The sequence below is a fragment of the Pteronotus mesoamericanus genome, unplaced genomic scaffold, assembly GCF_021234165.1.
Source record: "Pteronotus mesoamericanus isolate MK-2021 breed Mesoamerican mustached bat unplaced genomic scaffold, CSHL_Meso_final scaffold_507, whole genome shotgun sequence".
Lineage (NCBI taxonomy): Eukaryota > Metazoa > Chordata > Mammalia > Chiroptera > Mormoopidae > Pteronotus > Pteronotus mesoamericanus.
The window spans coordinates 15,656,676-15,674,593 of NW_026555319.1; the positions used below are offsets into that span (position 1 = coordinate 15,656,676).

Sequence of the window (17,918 nt, forward strand, 5' to 3'; positions counted from 1 at the left end):
CACAGACTGGAGATCCCCTCAACACTTCTCCTAAAGCCCTGGGCCTCCAGTGGGTGCCCTGGGTGCATGTCTTCCGAGCAGTGACAGGTGAAGCCCAAGCCTGGGGAGCCGGAGTGAGCATGCTCTCTCTGCCTCGGTTTCTCCCTGAGAATATTAAGAATGCTGGGTCCCATCGTGCCAGGAGTTGAGTGGGTGAGAGAAGGCAAAATCATGGTAAGGTCCTGCCCACAGTTGCCCGAGGTCCAGCCACAGCCTGAATTAGGAGGGCAAACTCAAGATGTTCGAGGATTGTCCAAGGCGCTCCATCTGACCAGGCTGGCCTTTCTCATCCATCAGCTTTCCACTTCGCTCCGGGGTCGGGGGTCGGGGGGCTGTGGTTTAGCCCTGGGCCGGAAGTCGCCCATCATCACCCCACTGGGAACAGCTATCCTCCACTTCAGCTCTCCTGCCCTCGGTGGCTGAAGCAGCAGTGCGCTCTCAGGGCTTCTGGGTGGCCCCGGGCCCCCAGCATGTCAGAGGCAGCAGGTCTCGCGGTGGGCCAGGAGAGTCTCTCTCCTCAAGGGCTCAAAGCTCTGCTCCCCTAGTCCACAGCTAGGGGGAACCCCAGGTGTATCTGTGCAGGGGATTCAGAGGCTGGGGACTTTCAGGTGGCATGAGAACTAGGGTTCTGCAACCAAGGGTCTGGTCCCCAGGACAACACGGCAATACCCACGGGTCAGAGGTGGGTCAGTAGAGCTTCAGGTGCCCCTGCCAAAGCCTGGTCCCCAGGCAGCTGGGATTGGAGCCCCCTGTCCAAGGAGGGAAAGGTGCAGGGAATGGCTGGGGCTGCCCCCCTCTCAGAAGCAGGCACGAGGCCTGCCGGTAACAAGGCGCTGGGCACTCACGGGCAGCCCTGCCCAGGCACTGGCCGCCCCACGCCGACGGCCAGGACAACGCCAGGACTAGGGCCACATGGGGAGCCCTGGTGGCAGCCAGGTGGCTGTCAGCTTAGTACCCACACTCAGCCAGCTGCAACTGCAGGGTGGGGAACTGCCTGCCCAGACAGGCCTGATGTGCAGCCTGCCTGCCGGAGCCCTCCCCCAACCCCAGAGTTCCCCTGGCGGCTGGGAGCTGAGGAAAACCAAAGCGAACATCATCCCTCTCGGCCAACATCAAAAGGCCAGATGGCGTCTGTTCTGCTGGGGCAGAGCTGGGATCAAGGGTGGGAGGGGTGCCAGGGAGACCAGTAAGCCTCAGAAGCCAGTATTTAAGGACAGGGCGGAGGGAGACACGCCATCCTCAGAATGCCGGGGGAGGGGCCGGGCACACAGCTCAAGTGCTTGACCCCGGACCCCAGAGGACCCCAGACCCGACCAGAAGAGCCTCAGGCAGGACCTGACACACTGGCCAGGGACAGGCTTGATGTCATCATTTTTATTCACTTTCTCTTTTTGAAAATAAGAGTAAACATACAATATATAGTCTCTATTTATATATATTAGATATAGTTACTGCAGGGCTCAGGAAGCCATCCTCAACCACTCGGAGGCAGTTTTCAATTCTGACATTTGGTGGAAAGGGAAAAAAGTGTCCGTGATTGCCAAAAGCAGAATCTTTATTATTAAACAGCAGTAACAGGAAAACCTAATGCTCCGTCAGACAGAACTGACGTATGGAGGCCCAGGAGGAGGGGAGCAGACACTCAGGAGAAATCCCAAAACCCTGGACAGGACGCGCCCTGCCTGCCTGGGTTCCCCACCCCTCACCCCCGCCTCCGCTCTGGGAGCCCAGGGGACAGCGAGGAATGTGTCGTAGGCAGTGCCGGTCCTCAGGGGCGGGAGGGGCGGCGGGTGGGAGCCGGGGTGTGTGTGCAACTGCCAGCGGGGCACGAGCCTGGGCAGGGGCTCCAGGAGCTTCTGCCTGGTCTTCCCCATGCGGATCGGCTCTCGGGAGGCTGTGGCTCAGCTGGCATGTTTGCTGGGCCCCCGGCTGGGCGGGTGCAGAGGGGGTGTGGGGCTGCAGGGGCTGGGAACCCCAGACTCTGAGAGGACGGCTCTCCTGGTACCAAGGGGGCAGTCCAGGCGCACCAGGGCAGCCCGGAAGGGCCCACCTCACGAGGGCGGGCAGCGGGGGAGGGCTGCTAACACCAACCCGAGAGAGACTGAGGGGCAGGGTGCTTCCCAGGCCAGGAGCCTGGGAAGGGAGCCTTGCACTTGTCCTCAAGCATCAGGAAAAGAAAGAGAACTCTGGGTCACCCTGTCCAGCTTCTGCGACCGCTCTGTCTCTGTCTCCTTTGGTCCCCTCCTCACTGACCCTACATGTCAGCAATGGAAGAGGGGAGCCTCCGAGCAGGGGAGCACACTGAGGTTTCATTCCAGAAGGGGCGCCGCCCTGCCCTGAGGAACCGGGCAGGCCCTGCCCTCAGGACCAGGGAGTCCCGTGGGGGGCTAGGAGCCTTGCCAGGCCCTTCTGGGAGGAGGTGCTGTCACCCCACAGGGGGCTCCTCAGGGGGCTGGCAGAAGGCTGGGGCGGGCTTTGGCCGGGGCCTCAGTTCTTGAGGATGGTCTCGTAGGCCTGGTACACGTGCTGGGACACCTCTGGTGCTCGACACTTCAGGGAGAGCTGCAGCGGGAGAGAAGGCCTGTGCTCGTTCCTGTGGCTCCTCCCTGGGCTGCCATGTACCAGGCTGGGAAGGAACGCGCGGGGAAGCAGAGGGGGTGGGGACCAGATGGAAGTGTGGTGTGCACACGTGGTGGCAGCAGCGTGGCTGGGGCAGATGTGTGGTGAAGGAGAGGGGGTGGCGGCCACAGCCAGCCGGGTGTGGGCCAAATATACTCGCAGCCCACACCCCTGCTGTCAGCCCAGCCACCAAGGCCCTATGGCAAGCAACGTGAATCAGCAGCCGGAGCCGTGAGGGAGTGCCCGGCCCCCGCCCTGCAGAGCTGCCTGGTCCCCCACCATCCATGGGGGACAGCGGTCCCTGAGGAGGCACGGGGCCTGGGCGGGAGCTGATTTCTGCTCTGGGAGATGGGGTGGGGGGACCCCCGCGGGTCCTCCTGGTTTCCTGCACAGGAAGCAGGTGGTCGGACAGAGACTGCCTCAGCTCTAACTGCAGGATGAGCTTGGGGAGCACAGGTAGAGGACAGACAAGTGCCAGCACCCCTTCTGCCAAAATCGCTGCTCTGGAGGGCACGGTTAGGAAGTAGAGCTCCAGAAAGCAGCAGCAGTGGCCCCCGGGGGCCCTAGTCTCCTCTGGAGGGCTCTGCGCACACCATGTGTGCTGGGAAGGTGGGTGCCAGCTCCTCATTCGGGGCCGCGTGGTGGGGAAGCAGCAGGATGTGAGCTGAGGGCGGCTGCCCTCCTGTCCGCGGCCTGCATGCGTGTCTGCCCGGGTCCGGGGCGCAGCAGGGCGAGGGGGCCGGGAGAGCCAAGGGCGCACCAGAGCCAAGCCAGGAGATGGGGCGTGCAAGGTGTGGCTGGGGAGGATGGAGGGGACAGACGAAGAGAAGGGCGAACCGCTAACCTCCAAGTCCTGCACCACGGGCACCAGCAGGGAAGGCGGACATGCAGCAACCAAACACAGGGAGACGGAGATTACCACCACCGAAGCCACCGCCACAGCCTCCCCCCACCCCAGAGCCACCACCACCAGCAGGGCCCTGGGAGCCGCGTCTGGAGGGCTGTGCCTGCCAGACGTGGGTGCCGGGGGAGGAGCAAAGCCTGGTGCTCTCTGGCCCTGGAGCAGCACCGTGGCCTCCAGGACAACCCCGCACTACGTGGGAGCCATGTCCTGACAGGGGCCCGACTCAAAGGCTGGGAAGGACGAGCTGCTCGGAACCACCATCCTTCCAAGGGGCACCCAGCAGGCAGGGGCAGGCGGGCCAGGGCCACCTCCCAGTTCGGCAGGCCATCTGTGTCCCCTCACAGGGCCCATGTTTACAGAAACTTGACGGGACTGAGTTGAAGGCTTTCTAAGGTCCGTTACAGAGACAGGATTCTGATGCTCATTCATAGCAGGCTCAAAGGGGCTCCGGCCTAGTTGGGCGACAGTGTCCCCCACCAGAGCTGCCTCTGGGCCTGGGAGGGCAGGGGACACTGCCTGGGATAGAGAGGGGGAGGCCGCAGGGCTGGCAGAGCCAGGGAGCGGGGGCCTCACCATCAAGTTGGGGTTGCCTGGCTGGAGGCGCAGCTCCGCCAGCACCCAGATGCCATTGGTCAGCTTCAGGGACTGGTAGAGCATGTCCTGACCCTCCACGTTCCTCTTGGCGACTGTGAAGATGTTGCTGCTCTGCAGCCTGCTGCTCACGGCCTCTGGGGGTGGAAAGGCCTCTCAGTTAGCGACGGGGGGGACAGGTACAGGTGAGGGGCAGTGTGGATGGGGTGGGGGCGGCGCTCGGGAGCCCTACCTGCATTGAGGGGGCAGTCTCTGATCTGGAACTGGGCTTCGTTCTCATTGGGAATGTCCTTCCACGTGGCCAGGAACATCTGCCGCTCTAGGGGTGTGGGGCAGGGGAAGAGAAGAGGGAACCCCGATCAGCTCATGGCCCCACTCAATGGCACTGGGCAGGAAATGGGTCTGCCGAGAAGGTGAGGACAGGCGTTAGCTCCTCCACAGCAGCTCTGTGAAGGCGGCCACCCATGCCGCTCCCAAAAGGCCCTGGGCTTCCTGCCTCGGGGCCTCAGCTCTCTCCTCCCCAGCACCCACATACGCCCTCCTCCTGCTGTGGCCCCCAGCAGCCTGCCCGTTAGTCAGCCTGTGTGACAGAGTGTGACTGAGCGGTGAGGGGACGAAGTGCTCCATGCAGCGCGGGGCTGGAAGTGAGCCCTCTGGGCCCTGGGCCAAGCCTTCTCAGGGGTCCTAGCCGGGGTGCAGGAGCTGGGCGCAGGTGGACGGCATGGCCTGGGCCCCCTGCCTCAGAGGGCCCAGGGGACAACTGTCTAGGGGCCGAGGGCAAGGTTAAAGCGCAGAGCCAGAGAACCAAGGAGTGCATGGCATGCCCCCCTGGTGGCCACGGCTGACCTGACGAGACCCCGGGGAGCCCATGGCGGTGGGCCCCTCACTCCAGGCCCTGCAGAGAAGCCAGAAGACTCGCGGACTCTGCTATGGGACAAAGCCAATCCACCCACTCCAGGGACCCCGGGGGTGACCTCATGACTCACCCATCTTCCCATCCTCCACAAAGAGGATGTGCAGTGGGTACAAGGTGCTGAAGTAGAACACGTCAATGTTGTTCTTCACGGCCACCTAGAAATGGGGGCCCTGAGTCAGTCCCTGACACATGGCTCCACCTCAGGCCCCAGGCAGGGTCCACTCCCTGTGCCCGCAGCTCAGCAGATTCCCGCATGCGCCTTCCCTGGGAGCCGAGCCCCTTTGTCCCCTTGGATCAGGCCTCCCCGGCACATCTGTGGCCAAGAGCATGACTCCACAGACACAGCAGTTTGCCAACACAGGGCAGGCCCCAGACTTTCCCCAGGCCCCTCCCCTGGGGCGGGTGTGTGGGTAAAGGCCGAGGTGCTTGGACCTGCCCAGAACACACCTGGAGGTTGTTCAGAGGCTCCATCTTCATGACCGAGCCCACCGTGTTGAGTGGCAGGGAGATCTCCACGGTCTGGTTGGGGCTCAGCGGTGCGTGGACCTGGAGGGGGGCAGCGGGGGCCAGGCCAAAGCTGGGGAGAGAGAAGTCCCCGTGGAGATGGCAAAGGGAGCAGGCTCCTCGGGCCCCAGAGCTGGGGCAGCAGTTGGCAAGAAGCCTCTCCGGTAAGCTGGCCTTACCCCAGGCCCATGCCCAGACCCCTCGGGGTGAATGGCACTGCTGAGAACCAGAGCTTAAACCGTTTGGCTCCAACCTGGGTTCTGCCCACAGTGGCAATCAGGCCTGCCTGAGACACAGCGGGAGGCGACACGGGCACTGCCAGGCCCTTGCGGTGGCCCAGCGCCCCAGGCTTGCCTGGGGGCTCCACCACTGCTGCTGTGTGACCTGAGCCCAGGCGTCATTACCTACTAAAAAGGGAGTAATGGCACTGACCTCACTGGGCTGGGAGGTGGCTCAAATGAGACAACGCTCTGAAAGCCCTTGGCACAAGGCCTGGACCCTAGGAAGGCTTCACCACGCAGTTTGTTATAAGCAATCCCTGGGACCACCCCTTGGAGCCTGGGGTGTTTCTGTGGCCTCTAGGGTCGTGCGAGGCTAAGTGGCAGAGCAGCTGCCCCTCCTTAGTCTGACAGACGGTCAGGACCCACTGGCCTGCAGGCTCTGCCTGAGGAAGCAGCCCCTTCAGTCAACTTCTTAGAGGCTCAGTTTGCTCATCACTAGAGCCGCTCAGGAAGAAGAATCATCAGGAGAGGCTGCTTGGGTTCCCCAGAGAGCTCTGGCCTAGCTGGCCTGGTCCGTGAAGACCTTGTCTGTGCCAGACAGGAGCGCTTCCCCAGTGACCCTCAGTGCAGGGGACCAGGTCAGGGTGAGGAACCTGGAGGAGCCACCACTCCCAGAGCCCCTGAGGGTTTAATTATTGGCCACATGGGGAGGCTGGTAGGCAGGCCTCCTCCCCATCAGCCTTCTTAGAGCTGGGAGCAACTTGGGGCTGGAGCTGAGGATTTGGGGCAGAGAAGGAAGGCAATAATGGGGGGAAACCCTGCCCCTCTGCCCAGTACTTTGGAGTTCACATTAGGGGGAGAAAGTACAGAATCCCGGCCTGAGGTGTGCTTGCGAGGAATGCCCACCTTCACTAGAGGAAAGGCACCAGGCCCCTGGCCGCCCTCGGCCCCTCCCTGCAGTCACCAGCGTGGGCCCTTGGAAGGCTGGCCTTGGGGAGCTCACCTGTTGCGGTTGAACTGGATGGCAAAGTCAGTCATGACCTGCAGGGCCTTGTTGGTCAGCTGCAGGTCCATGGAGATGGAGCCCACCTGGCGGGTGAAGGTGCCCGAGATCTCTAACCCCTTGGCTTTCATCGCCGGGAGCCAGACCTGCGGGGAAGACGGCGGGGAGGGGGCTGGTGTTTACCACTTCCCCAACACCCAACAGCCCACACGAGGGTCCTTCTTCTGCCTCCTCTGTCTCCCCTGAAGGTGCCTCCCAGATTGAACGCGCCTGCCTTTACCACCAGGGAATGACCGTGTGTATCTCAGGAGAATGGTCCTATATGGCCCACCCAAGGCCACCACCACGAGAGCAGCTCTGGGCAGGGAGGTGCATAGCCTGCCCAAGGCTGGCCGAGTCTTCAGAGGTCAAAGAAGAGACACTCAGGAAGCAGGGCTGAGGAAGGTGAGGGCGCAAGCAGGCCCCTGCCAGCCTCCTGATGAGCCAAGGAGAGTGGAGAGCTCAAGGTCACCCTGGGCCTCGGCCAGGGCCTTAGGCCTCCCTGGCCAGCACAGTCTGTCCTCTCCCGCAGAAGGCAGGGCTGGCCTTTAATTGTTGAAACTGGTCTGACCAAGGATAGCACCGGAGACGAGCCCTTGCCTGGCCGCCTGCTGTTGGGCTGCCTTTATCATCTGAGTCTTAGCTTAAGGGCTGCCGTCTCAGAGAAGCCCGCCCGCAGGCTCCTTCCCTAGTGGTATTCTGGGCGTGTGTGCTGAGCAAAGAGCTTGAATTCAAGCCCTGCCCACGAAGGACATCTGCTGGGGTCACCCCGTGGACATGCAAATGCCTCTCAGGCTCTTATTCTCACTCAGATGGTTCACAGCAAGGGCAAAAGGCTCAGGCCCCCCTCGACATCTTCCTTAGCATGTCCTATGTCAGCAAAGGTCCTACCATCTCTCAAGTTGCCAAAACCAGGAACCTCAGAACCACCTGCACAGCAGCCCTTGGCCGAATCTGACTCCAAGCCACCACCATGCAGCCCAAGTCTTGTCAACACCACCACCTCCAATCTGCTGCCAGGTCCTCAGCTTCCTCCCTCTCTACAGGCATCACCTGTGTCTGAGCTCCCATCGGAGCTCACCAGGTAAGGGGGCAGCCACCTTGGGGCTGCCCCAATTCCCCTCTCCCCAATTTCCATAGCAGCTAAAGTCTTCTTTTAAAAGATAAACCTGATCATGGCACCCTTATAAATCCCTCCAGTCCTGCAATGACTTCTGCTGTCTGCGGCTGCCATAGCCTGGTGCCTGCCATCCCTGGGCTCGGCTGGCACCTGCTCCATTAGCACCCACGTTCGCTGTTCCCTCTGTTTGGAAAGTGCTTCCCAAGGCCCACCCCCACCCCCATCGCACTTGCTAACTCTGATCATCCTTTGCTTTCCCTGGGCAAATCTGTGGGGGTGGAATCACAAGGCTTTAGTTCTCTGCTGTGACCTGGACACAGACAGCACTCAGAGGGCTCCAGTATGGTGACCTCCCTGTGCTCTGCCCCTTCATCAGGCCTCCTTTCCCAGGTTCTTGCGGAACTGGCTCTTTCCATCGGTGTGCCTAACTGCCGAGGGTAGGACTGCATCTCTCTTGGTCACTGCAGGTTCGTGGAGCTCTGGCGCTAACCCTCAACATTTATTAGAGGAACCAATGCACTGTCACCACCCACTAGTCCAAAGGCTTGAGGAATTTCGAGTTCTGGTACAGAGAGCCTCATCCCCTTAACCAGGAAGGCTCGAGGATCTATTTATCCCTACAGGGGGGAGGGGAAATGCACATGGGACAAACAATTCTAAGTAGTCACAGCGCTGTTAGGAAAATGTAGACGACACACCTACTCCCTCTGAAGAGAGAGCACCCACATCCAAGAACCTCCTGTCACTAAGGTAGTGGAGAAAGTCCTGCCCATGTCATAAGGAATCCTCCTCCAGGCAGCCTACTTTGATTCCTTCTGACCTTGTGATCCCCTCACCTCTCATTTCCAGAACTCATCGTTGGTACAACCATCTGGCCCTCCACTAAGACAAAGCAGTGGTACCACCTGTTAAAATGCACACACAGCTCCCTACGGGTCAGCTCCCTGAGGCCCAGCTCTAGGCTTTATATTCCTGGCAACTCTGCAATGCCGGGTAAGGGCTGGCACCTGCAGGGCTACAGGAGTCTTTGCTGTCCCTTGGTGTGCCTATGCCTGGTGTAATACTGGGCTTCTAACATGTATGGGTCAGTGCCATGCATCCGTGCAGCCAATCTGTGTAGTAATTAGCCTACTGAACATTTTTTACATCATACCACGTATATATGTTCCCTTCACTTCTAATTCTGACAACCCACAACATGAAGGCAAACACTCTGGAGGTTCTTAAACACTCTGGGATGTGATCACATAGGAGTTAGGAGCACAGGCTTTGGTGCTACCTCCTACTCCCTGCATCCAGTTTGTCTCAGTCACTTACCAGCTATGCGACCTTAGGCAAAAGCACTCAGATTTCTCCACTGCAAATGGGAACAGCAGCACCACAAGGCTGCTGGGAGGATTTAGTGGGATGGGCCTGTGCCACAGTTGCGCAGTGCCTGGCACAGACATGTGCCGCTGCCAGCACTGGACATGCTGTCTGCTGTGGCTCTGCGGGCTCGGGTCCTGCCTGGGGGCTCCAGCCACCATTGCTGCAGGTACGGCTGGCACACCTGGTGAGGCCCAGGCAGGTGCTAGCTTACAGCTCCCTAGTCACGATGAAGATGTCACTGTGCCCTTGAAGCCCGGCTGCATCTGCTCTAGGGAGGGGAACTTGGAAGAGAAAAAGGGACTCTGGCAGGGAACAAAGTGGCAGACACTGTCCGACTTGAGTGTTATGAAGGGATCAGGTCAGGTCTGTCTCCACTGGCAGCTTCCTTGATGCTAGGGGTGCAGCCCACACTGTGCATTCCTTAGTGCCAGGCCTGCATATTTTTGCACCACAAACTCAACTCTCCTTCCATTGCCTTCCCCATCTCAGAAAATGACACCTCCCTCCACCCTACTGCTCGAGCCAGAATCACCCCTCCTCGACAGCCCCCGCATCCTGCCAGTCCTACCACTCAGGGAGCTCTCCAGTCCAGCCTCTTGCCCCCACCCCAAAAGGTACCTTCCTTGTCCAGGCTGCCATCAGCACGCAGAAGCTCCTGCCAGTGTCCTCACTGGGCCCCTTGCTTTGGCTTTACCCTTCCAACCCGGCCTCCACACTGTAGCCAGAGCCATCTCTCTCAAGTGCAAACCTTCCGAAGGCTCCCCGCTGTACCAGGATCAAGAGCAACTCCTCCGATTCTGGCGACACCAGCCTCACCAGCTTCCTGCCTCCCTAATCTCCCCATATCTCTGTCTAGCCAGGAGTTTCAGGAGGGTACTGCCCCTTGGTATCACAGGGGGCATCTGTGGGGGGTCTTTAGGTGGCACAATGGCAGGGAGGCACTATTTTCAGTGGGCCAGGGTCGGGCTGCTGGACATGCTGCCAGGGGTCAGCAGTTCCCATAATGAGCAATTGTTCTGCATAGTTTCAACATGCCCTAACACTGCCAGAACTGAACTGTGCTACAAATCAAGGGACGCCTGTTTTCTGTTTTGTTGGAACTTTCCTGGGAGTCAGTCAGCACTGCAGCTACACCACTCACGGCACCCGTGTGGCCATCACGGTGACTTTGCACTGCTGCCAACACCCAACTTCATTAGGTCTTCTGGGGTGGGGGTGCCCAAGCCTCTGTGACAGTGATATAAACAATTTTATTTTCTTCCTTTTTTAAATCTCCTCTATGCAGTGGTAGCATTTTACTGATTACTTTTAAAACTATACACATAGGTAGGTGCCCAGTCCACAGATCTCATTTAAGGACAGGAGAGGAAGAGAGCATTTTAAAATGTCTGTTGTCAATGAGAGGCACTGGGTTGGACAGCAGTGAGAAGCACTCCTCCAACTAGATGGAACTTTTGTCAGTTCCCTGGAGGAAGGCGCTCTCCCTCCCCTCCAGGCTCTTCCACATGCTCTCCCCACTTCTGCCTGGCTAGTCCTGCCTGGCTAGTTCTGCCTGGATCCGCGGGCCGAAGCTCTGGCCTCCCCTGGGATGCCTTTCCCTGGCCTAGCATCCCTTCCCTGTGCTCCCACAGACCCCAGCTGCCCCAGCATTGCGCTGGGAAACTGCTGCTCCTGGAGCCCATCCCTGTGGGCCTGAGCAGTGTCTGTGGAACGAGTCATTTAAGGAGCCCGCGCATCAGTCTCTAACTTCTCTCTGCTCCCGCTACAAGAAGGGGCACAGTACTTACTGCTTTGGGGGCCACATATGATCCTGACAGGGTGCCCACGCCACTGGTCAGGTCAAAGAGGTCACTCAGGCCACTGCCCATGGGTGCACCTAGGTTGGCTGGTACTGCTGCTGCTGGGGGTGTCACGAAATTGGGGCCCCCAATCTGGAAAGGAAATGGAAGGTGTCAGAGGCAGGCAGGACCATCAGGGGCCTGGGGTAAGTGTAGCCACCTGGCTCTTTAGAAAATGGGGCGGGGGGCAGGACAGGAGGGGGTCCCGCAAGGCTGCTGTCACATCAACTCTTAAGTTGCAGAAACAAGACAGAGTGAGGAGGGTGAAGAGAGGCCGAGCTATCCTATGCCTTGCAAACCTCGAGTCTTAGAGATGACCTCTGAGAAAGCCGGGGACACTTGAAAGACTAATACTCAGTCCACAGATAAAAGGGGTACCAGAGGCACACTGCTGTGAGGGGCTGTGCTAAGGAGACAGCAGTGTGCCCTCCAGGATATCAGAGAGTGGCTGTGGGGACAGAGAGGGCCAGAGAGCCTCAGGATGACAAGGCAACTTTGTCACAGGGTAGTGATAGGACGGGATGAGGAATTCATGGATTCAGGGGCCTGGTGGCAGCTGAATGCCAGGCGGTCAAAGCGGAGGCTGCCAGGACACTGGAAACACGGGGAGGGCTGAGCAGGGAGGGACTGCTTTGACATCATCTGACCCTTGGGATGTTAGACCAGTGCTCTCAGGAGGAGCAGGGACGAAGGCTTGGTGACACAAGGGTTGAACCGTACCCCTTCAGGCTCATCCCCCATCTCCAAGCAGAAGCAGGCAGGGTGAAGAGAACAGGCAGCCACATGCAGAGAGAAAAGCCAGGAAGGAAGACACAGAAAGAGATGGGGGTGGGGGGAAGAGGGAAAGAGAGAAAAGATTAGTTACTGCTGCCCCATCCGAGATGAGTCTGGGGCAGGGCTGTGCGGGCCTAGGAGGGGCCCAGACTCTATGATGAGCGCTACCCCCTTGGTCTTACCCCACCACCCACATCCTATGCCGCAGCCCTTCCTACCTCTTCCTGTGCCACCAGCCTGGGGACCTGAGCCCGGCATGGCTAAGTGACATGGGCTCTGCTGCCCCTCTACTTGGTTCTACCGGCTGCCTGAAGAAGTTCCTGGGAGACACCTAGACCAGTCTCACCACCCCATTTCTACAGGGTAGAACTGTCCCTGACCTCTAATGGGCCTCTCTCAGGCCTGCCAGGCTACAGTCCCCATCTGCTGCAGGGGGCGACGAATGGACCCAGGTCTGGCTCCTCCAGCCTTACAGCCAAGGCACCTGCAGGGTCAGACTCGGAGGAAGGGGCTAGAACTGGCTCTCCACTGCCCGAGGTCTCTTGGGGCTCGGCAGCCAGACCAAAAGCTAAGTCCTGTGTCTGCCATTTAACAGCTGTGCTTTCTTGGGAGGGGAACGTTTCTTGACCTCTGTAAGCCTCAGTTTTCCCACCTGTAAGGAGGGAGCTACACAATTACCCCCACAGGCAAGGGACCTGGTTGGTCCCTGGCACAGACAGCATTCAGTGGGTGCGTCTCTGAGGATCATTACCAATGCCATCCAGACGGGCTCCCGGGACATACCAGGCTGTCAAGGCCGCCGCCAAGAAGGTCCACAGCTCCCATCTGCACTGAGGAGGTGGCCAGGGGCGGGCCACTCACTGGGGGGCCAAGGTCCAGGTTGAGGAGGTCACCCAGCAGGTCGCCCTGGGCAGGAATGACATCTGGCTGCTCACCAGACGGGGGTCCAGCAGGGGCAGTCTCAGGGCTCTCTGTACTCTCGTTCCTTCGAGGACACAGGAGGGAGAGAAAGGGTCAGAGGGGTCGGGGGCAGACTGTCTCAGGGAGGTCTGAGTCCCCAGTCTCCAGGATCCTCCCAGGACGGGAGCTGGGTCACCTCACTGTCTCACGGGCTGTCTACATGCCTCCCCTTTCTTCCCATTCCCCTGCCTGATCCGTTTTTCTGCTCTTCAAGAGATGCAGCTTCATGGGGATTAAGGGAGAGGATATCTGTATTTCCACCACTCAGTCTACTCTTCAGAGAAGACTGGATGCCAGTCACCAGAGGACAGGGCAACCAGGCCAAAGCCAACACCTGGGAGCGGCAGAGGAGGAAGGTGAGAACAGTGCTCCGGGATCAGACAGAATCGGGTCTGAGCCCAGTTCTGCTGGCTGTGGGATGCTGCACCGGGCACTCAAACTCTCTATGTCTACTGTCCTCATCTGTTAAATGGGGACATCTCTCAGATTTGTTGTCAGGACCAAATGAGATCCCCTAGTCAATGCCTGGTGAATAGCAAGCATTCAATAAAAGGCTGCCAGAACGATAGCTTTCCTCAGACTCAGGCCTTGCCAGGGGGCATCACACAGAGCCTGAGCACCTGTGCTGCTGAACTGAGAAACCAGGTGGGAAGGCCCCGCCCGGCGGCTGGCCCATGTCACTCACGAGGCGGTGCGGGGTGGCAGACTCTTATGCACAACGCCCCGGCCTCCCTCCACAAAGGCACTGGGTGGCTTGTGGTAGACAGAGGCCAGCGTGCCAATGTAGCAGATGAGTTCGTCCAGCAGTGTTGGCTCGATGAGGTCTGTCTCTTCTGAGATGAGCGGCTTCTCAGCCAACACCACCTCCTTGGCAGCCACTGGGTCCGTGGAGAGCAGGCGCCAGTAGATGTAGCCACGGTCCCGCAGGTCCGGGTTGTCTGAGTCCTTGGGGGAGTAATGAGAAGTGCGTGAAACTCAGAGCAGAGCAACGGGGTGAGGGGACGGGGAAGTGTAAACGCACATGACCCAGCGCCCCCGCCCCATGTCCCACCCTAGGCCACCTTGGCAGGCCATGCCCACTCCCATCTCTGTGGGCAGTCTGCCCTCACATAAAGCCCCTGGTTCCCATGGACTTCCTCTCCTCTCTCATTTACAGTCGGTCCCAACTTCACCACCTGACCCCTTCCACATCTGTGTCTGAGCTCTGTGAGCAGGGACCCTCCGTCACTACGGAGCAGGGCCACACCCACAATGGTGCCGGTATTAGGGGCAGGACCATCCAGGTCTGGCTGTTTGGACCAAAGTGCCCCCTATGGAGTGACCATAGTGGTGGCACAGCAGGCAGGCTGGGGCACCCACCTGAGTAGCTAAGCTGAGGACCTGCTGCACCAGCTCCTGGGTCTCCGTTGGCTTCTTCAGAAAGAGTTTCACTATGGCTGTCAGCAGCTGTAGCTGGACCTGCAGGAAGACAGACATGACAAGGAAGAAGTCTGGGCTTCATGCGGGAATAACAGGAAACCGACTGAGGGCCTTGAAGGTGAGAACAGCTTTCCTAGGCTTGGGATGGCCATGGAACACATACTAAGGCCAGCAGGGTGTGCTGGTAGTGCTGAGTAGCCTAGACCACTCAGGAAGGAGCTGGCCACTGTGCTATTTGGCAACCCCAGGTGGGCCAGGGGATGCTGCCCTGCCCTAGGGCCCCAGAAATCTATCAGGGCTCCAGGCCTCACAGTACCTCAAGGAGCTCACAGCTTCAAAAGGCAACATGTGTAGCTGGTATGCTCCTTAAAGGGACTGTCAATAAGCAGAGATGGCGCCAGGGGTGCCCAGAGGACTGGGCCAGTGGTGCCCACAGAACCAGCCTTTCGCTGAGGAGCTGTGCTTCTACCAGAGGTGGGAACCATCCCTCCCCAGCCCTCTCTCAGCCTCTGCCTCTCACCTGGCTGCTGTCTTCACCTGAACCTGCCTCCCTCAGCCTGGCCAACACCTCCTCACTCCCTTGATCTCATGCTCACCCCAGCCCCGCCACCCTATGGTTCTGCAGCCTCCTGCACCCCCTCATCAGCGCTGTCCCACAGCACTGGAAATGCTCTCGAGCCGGGCAGTGTAGTGAAAGCCATTTACCCTCAGTCACTGACGGAGAGGTGTGGCCTACTTCAGGGGGTTCTTGTGAGCTTTCCACACAGCAACTTATGGCAGCTGACCTGGAGCTACAGTTAGCTCATACCTCAATGTGAACTCTTGTTCTATCGCTTCCCAGCTGGGTGACCCTGTACAAGTCATTTAACTTCTCTTTGTGTTCCCTTATCTACAAAATGAGTATAATACCTCACAGTGTTAATGGAAGAGTCAATGACAAAAAATGTAAAGAACCCATTGTGTATTCTGATTAATATGCAACAGCTGTCATCACTATCATCCACATCAGTGTGGCCACCACACAGGGACTCTTTACCAGGCTCTCCCAGCCCAGGTCAGCTGGCTGCCTGGGGTCACTCACCGCTGCCTGGTGAGCTACGCTGGCTGGGAGGCCTGGCTACGAGCCCAGCTCCTCCCAGCCCCCCACCTGCAGCCCCCCTGCACTGACGCTGCTGCCCCTGCCCTCCCGAGAAGGGGCCACATGCAGGCTGGGCTGACGTACCACCCTGGCTAACACCTTCTGAGTCTCCCATCCATGGCTGGAGAGGCCAAGGAGCCTAGAGCAAGGAGGCTCAAAGAGACAATCTAAAATAAGTTACCGAACTGCAAAGCACTAAACAAATATTCTTATAAAAGCTTTGAACTGTGTTGTGAACCCAAAGGGCAGAGGGAGCAGCCCAGTTAAATAAAATACTACTACCACACATTTACTATTTGCTGAGCACTGGAGTGGGCCGTTTACATACATTACCCAATAAACTTTGCAGGAGTCCTGTGACAGAGAAAAGGAAGTGGGCTTGGTGAGCTGACCCTGCTCCAGGCTACCCAAATATCCTATTCCGCTTTCCCTGTCTGGCTTGCCTAATCCTGGCTCTGTAGGGGGCTTCGCTAAGGGGGAAGAGGCTGCAAAAGATTCACTCGAACATATGGGTAGAAACACCCCTACAGGACCTCTTCTTGAGTAATCCTAGGCAGAACTTGACTGTGAGGGCAGAAACCATCGCAGGCTGGGCTTTGCTTCTCAGAGATAAGAGAGAGTCTTGTGGGGTGGAAGTGAAGGCAACCTTTGGGGCAGGCTGGCAGCTGGACTTGGCAGGTGGCAGTGGGTGTCACTGGTAATTATTACTATTATTTTGTCATGGACATCTGTTGTTTTTGCCTATGCAGCATCTATTTTGTCTTTTGGTAATGGATACGCTGGCTTTCCTTAAAAAAACAAAAAACAAAAACAAAACTCACCCTCCTCCCTGTTGCTTGCAATCCAGGGACGTGTATCTGACAGACTTGGCCAGTATCACAGCGACTGGCTCAGGACAATGTGAATGGGCCTGGGCTGTTGCTGGAACTATCGAGGATAAAGTAATTACAGGAGTCTCTAAGCTGTAGCCCGAAACTGTTCACTCGTCACAGGCTCCATCATGGGGGCCTGTGCAAGGGAGAAGCCACCCCGGAAGGCAGAGACAGCCATAATGCTACCACAGCACCCTCACCTATGCGTGCTGGAGGGCACACTCCTGGAATTACCAGCTACAGGAGTCAGCTGGTCCCCTTTTCTGCTTGGACCGACACCAATACTACCATTAATGAATGCTTATCATGGGTTGAGCACGTGTTAAGGACTTTACACAAAGCAACCCATTCAACTTCCATAGCAACAGGATGAGGGATAGTCTTATGATCCTCATTTTATAAATAGGAAACTGAGGCTCAGAGAGGTGAAGAACTGGAGTAAAGCCAATGTGTCAGGAAGAGACAGAAGAGGGGTTTGGACGCTGGGATCTCCAATTCCAAGGCCCGTGCCCCGGCACACTGGGTTACACTGCCCCAGCTGGGGGAGCAAATATTTTCTGTGCTTACAAACAGATGTTTTAAAGGCCACCATGCATGACCAGACAGTTCCCAGAAAAGGGAATACAAGTGAAAAATGCTCAGCCCTATTCAGAATAGGAATGCAAACAAAGCTACATCACTGTACCATCTGTCATCTCTCAGACTGGCAAAAATAAAGTTTGAGGATGCACTAGGCTGGAGAGGAGGTGAGGAGAGGGCTATCCACCTCTGAGCTAGGAGTGTAAATCAAAACAGTCTCTACACTAAGGGAAATCGTCAATGCATAGGCCCTTTTACCAAGCATTCTGCTTCTAAGAATTTATACCCCGGCTATAATTGCAGATGTGCCTCACACAGGTTATTCATAGCATGACTGATTAAAAGAGCAGAAGACTGACACATATCCATCAGAGGATGCTGGTTAAATAAACCCGGGGGCTCTGCATGAAGGACTCCTACGCAGCTATAAAAGGTTCTCATAAGTGAATGGCAAGGCCTACACGTATATTTTAAAGGGAAAAAGGCGGGATGCTGAAAAATTTGAATTTGTATAATATACTACCACTAGTGTTTAAAAATAAATGGGAAATATATATATTTAATGGATCCTCATGCAAAGAATCCATATTTGCGAATTTGCGTACTTGTTAAAATACACTTGTAACCCCAAAATCAACGCTCACGGCACTATCACGGTCATTCACAGTCACGTGTAAAGCAGTACAAAACTGGAGTTGCCCAACACTCGCATTCTTAGCTGCGGTCAAACAAGGCAATGCTCTGCCTTCCCGTTTCAGTTCTTCCATCATAAACAAGTGTCCTTTTCACAATACATTTGGCTCCATGTCTTTCACATTTTGGTGCTTTTTGTGGGTGTCTTCTCTGTTTAAAATGGCCCCCACGTGTAGTGCTGAAGGGCTGTCTGGTGTTCCTAAGTGAAAGAAGGCTGCGATGTGCCTTATGGAGAAAATACATGTGTTAGATGAGCCTTATTTAGGCGTGAGTTATAGTGCTGTTGGCCATGATTTCAATGTGAATGAATCAACAATGTAT

General features: G+C 57.6%; 1 protein-coding gene and 1 non-coding gene across 4 annotated transcripts in view; both read right to left on the reverse strand.

Annotated features, from left to right (window-relative positions):
• Positions 1–1,399: 1,399 nt before the first annotated feature.
• Positions 1,400–17,918, reverse strand: part of AP1B1 (adaptor related protein complex 1 subunit beta 1) — a 45,523-nt gene continuing 29,004 nt past the window's right edge. For 2 of the 3 annotated variants that reach the window (XM_054594182.1, XM_054594183.1), the window contains exons 12-22: positions 14,256–14,354; positions 13,582–13,841; positions 12,720–12,921; positions 11,883–11,903; positions 11,112–11,255; positions 6,798–6,943; positions 5,517–5,646; positions 5,140–5,224; positions 4,386–4,472; positions 4,136–4,290; positions 1,400–2,601 (exon numbers count right to left, since the gene is read on the reverse strand). In XM_054594182.1, the coding sequence (XP_054450157.1) occupies positions 2,527–2,601; positions 4,136–4,290; positions 4,386–4,472; positions 5,140–5,224; positions 5,517–5,646; positions 6,798–6,943; positions 11,112–11,255; positions 11,883–11,903; positions 12,720–12,921; positions 13,582–13,841; positions 14,256–14,354 (1,404 nt within the window). In that variant the 3' untranslated portion in view covers positions 1,400–2,526. The remainder of the gene's footprint in view (positions 2,602–4,135; positions 4,291–4,385; positions 4,473–5,139; positions 5,225–5,516; positions 5,647–6,797; positions 6,944–11,111; positions 11,256–11,882; positions 11,904–12,719; positions 12,922–13,581; positions 13,842–14,255; positions 14,355–17,918) is intronic. The other variant, XM_054594184.1, reaches the window with a different exon arrangement.
• Positions 6,240–6,336, reverse strand: LOC129087535 (small nucleolar RNA SNORD125). The gene has a single exon (XR_008530915.1). It is a non-coding gene; the product is annotated as a small nucleolar RNA SNORD125 (small nucleolar RNA).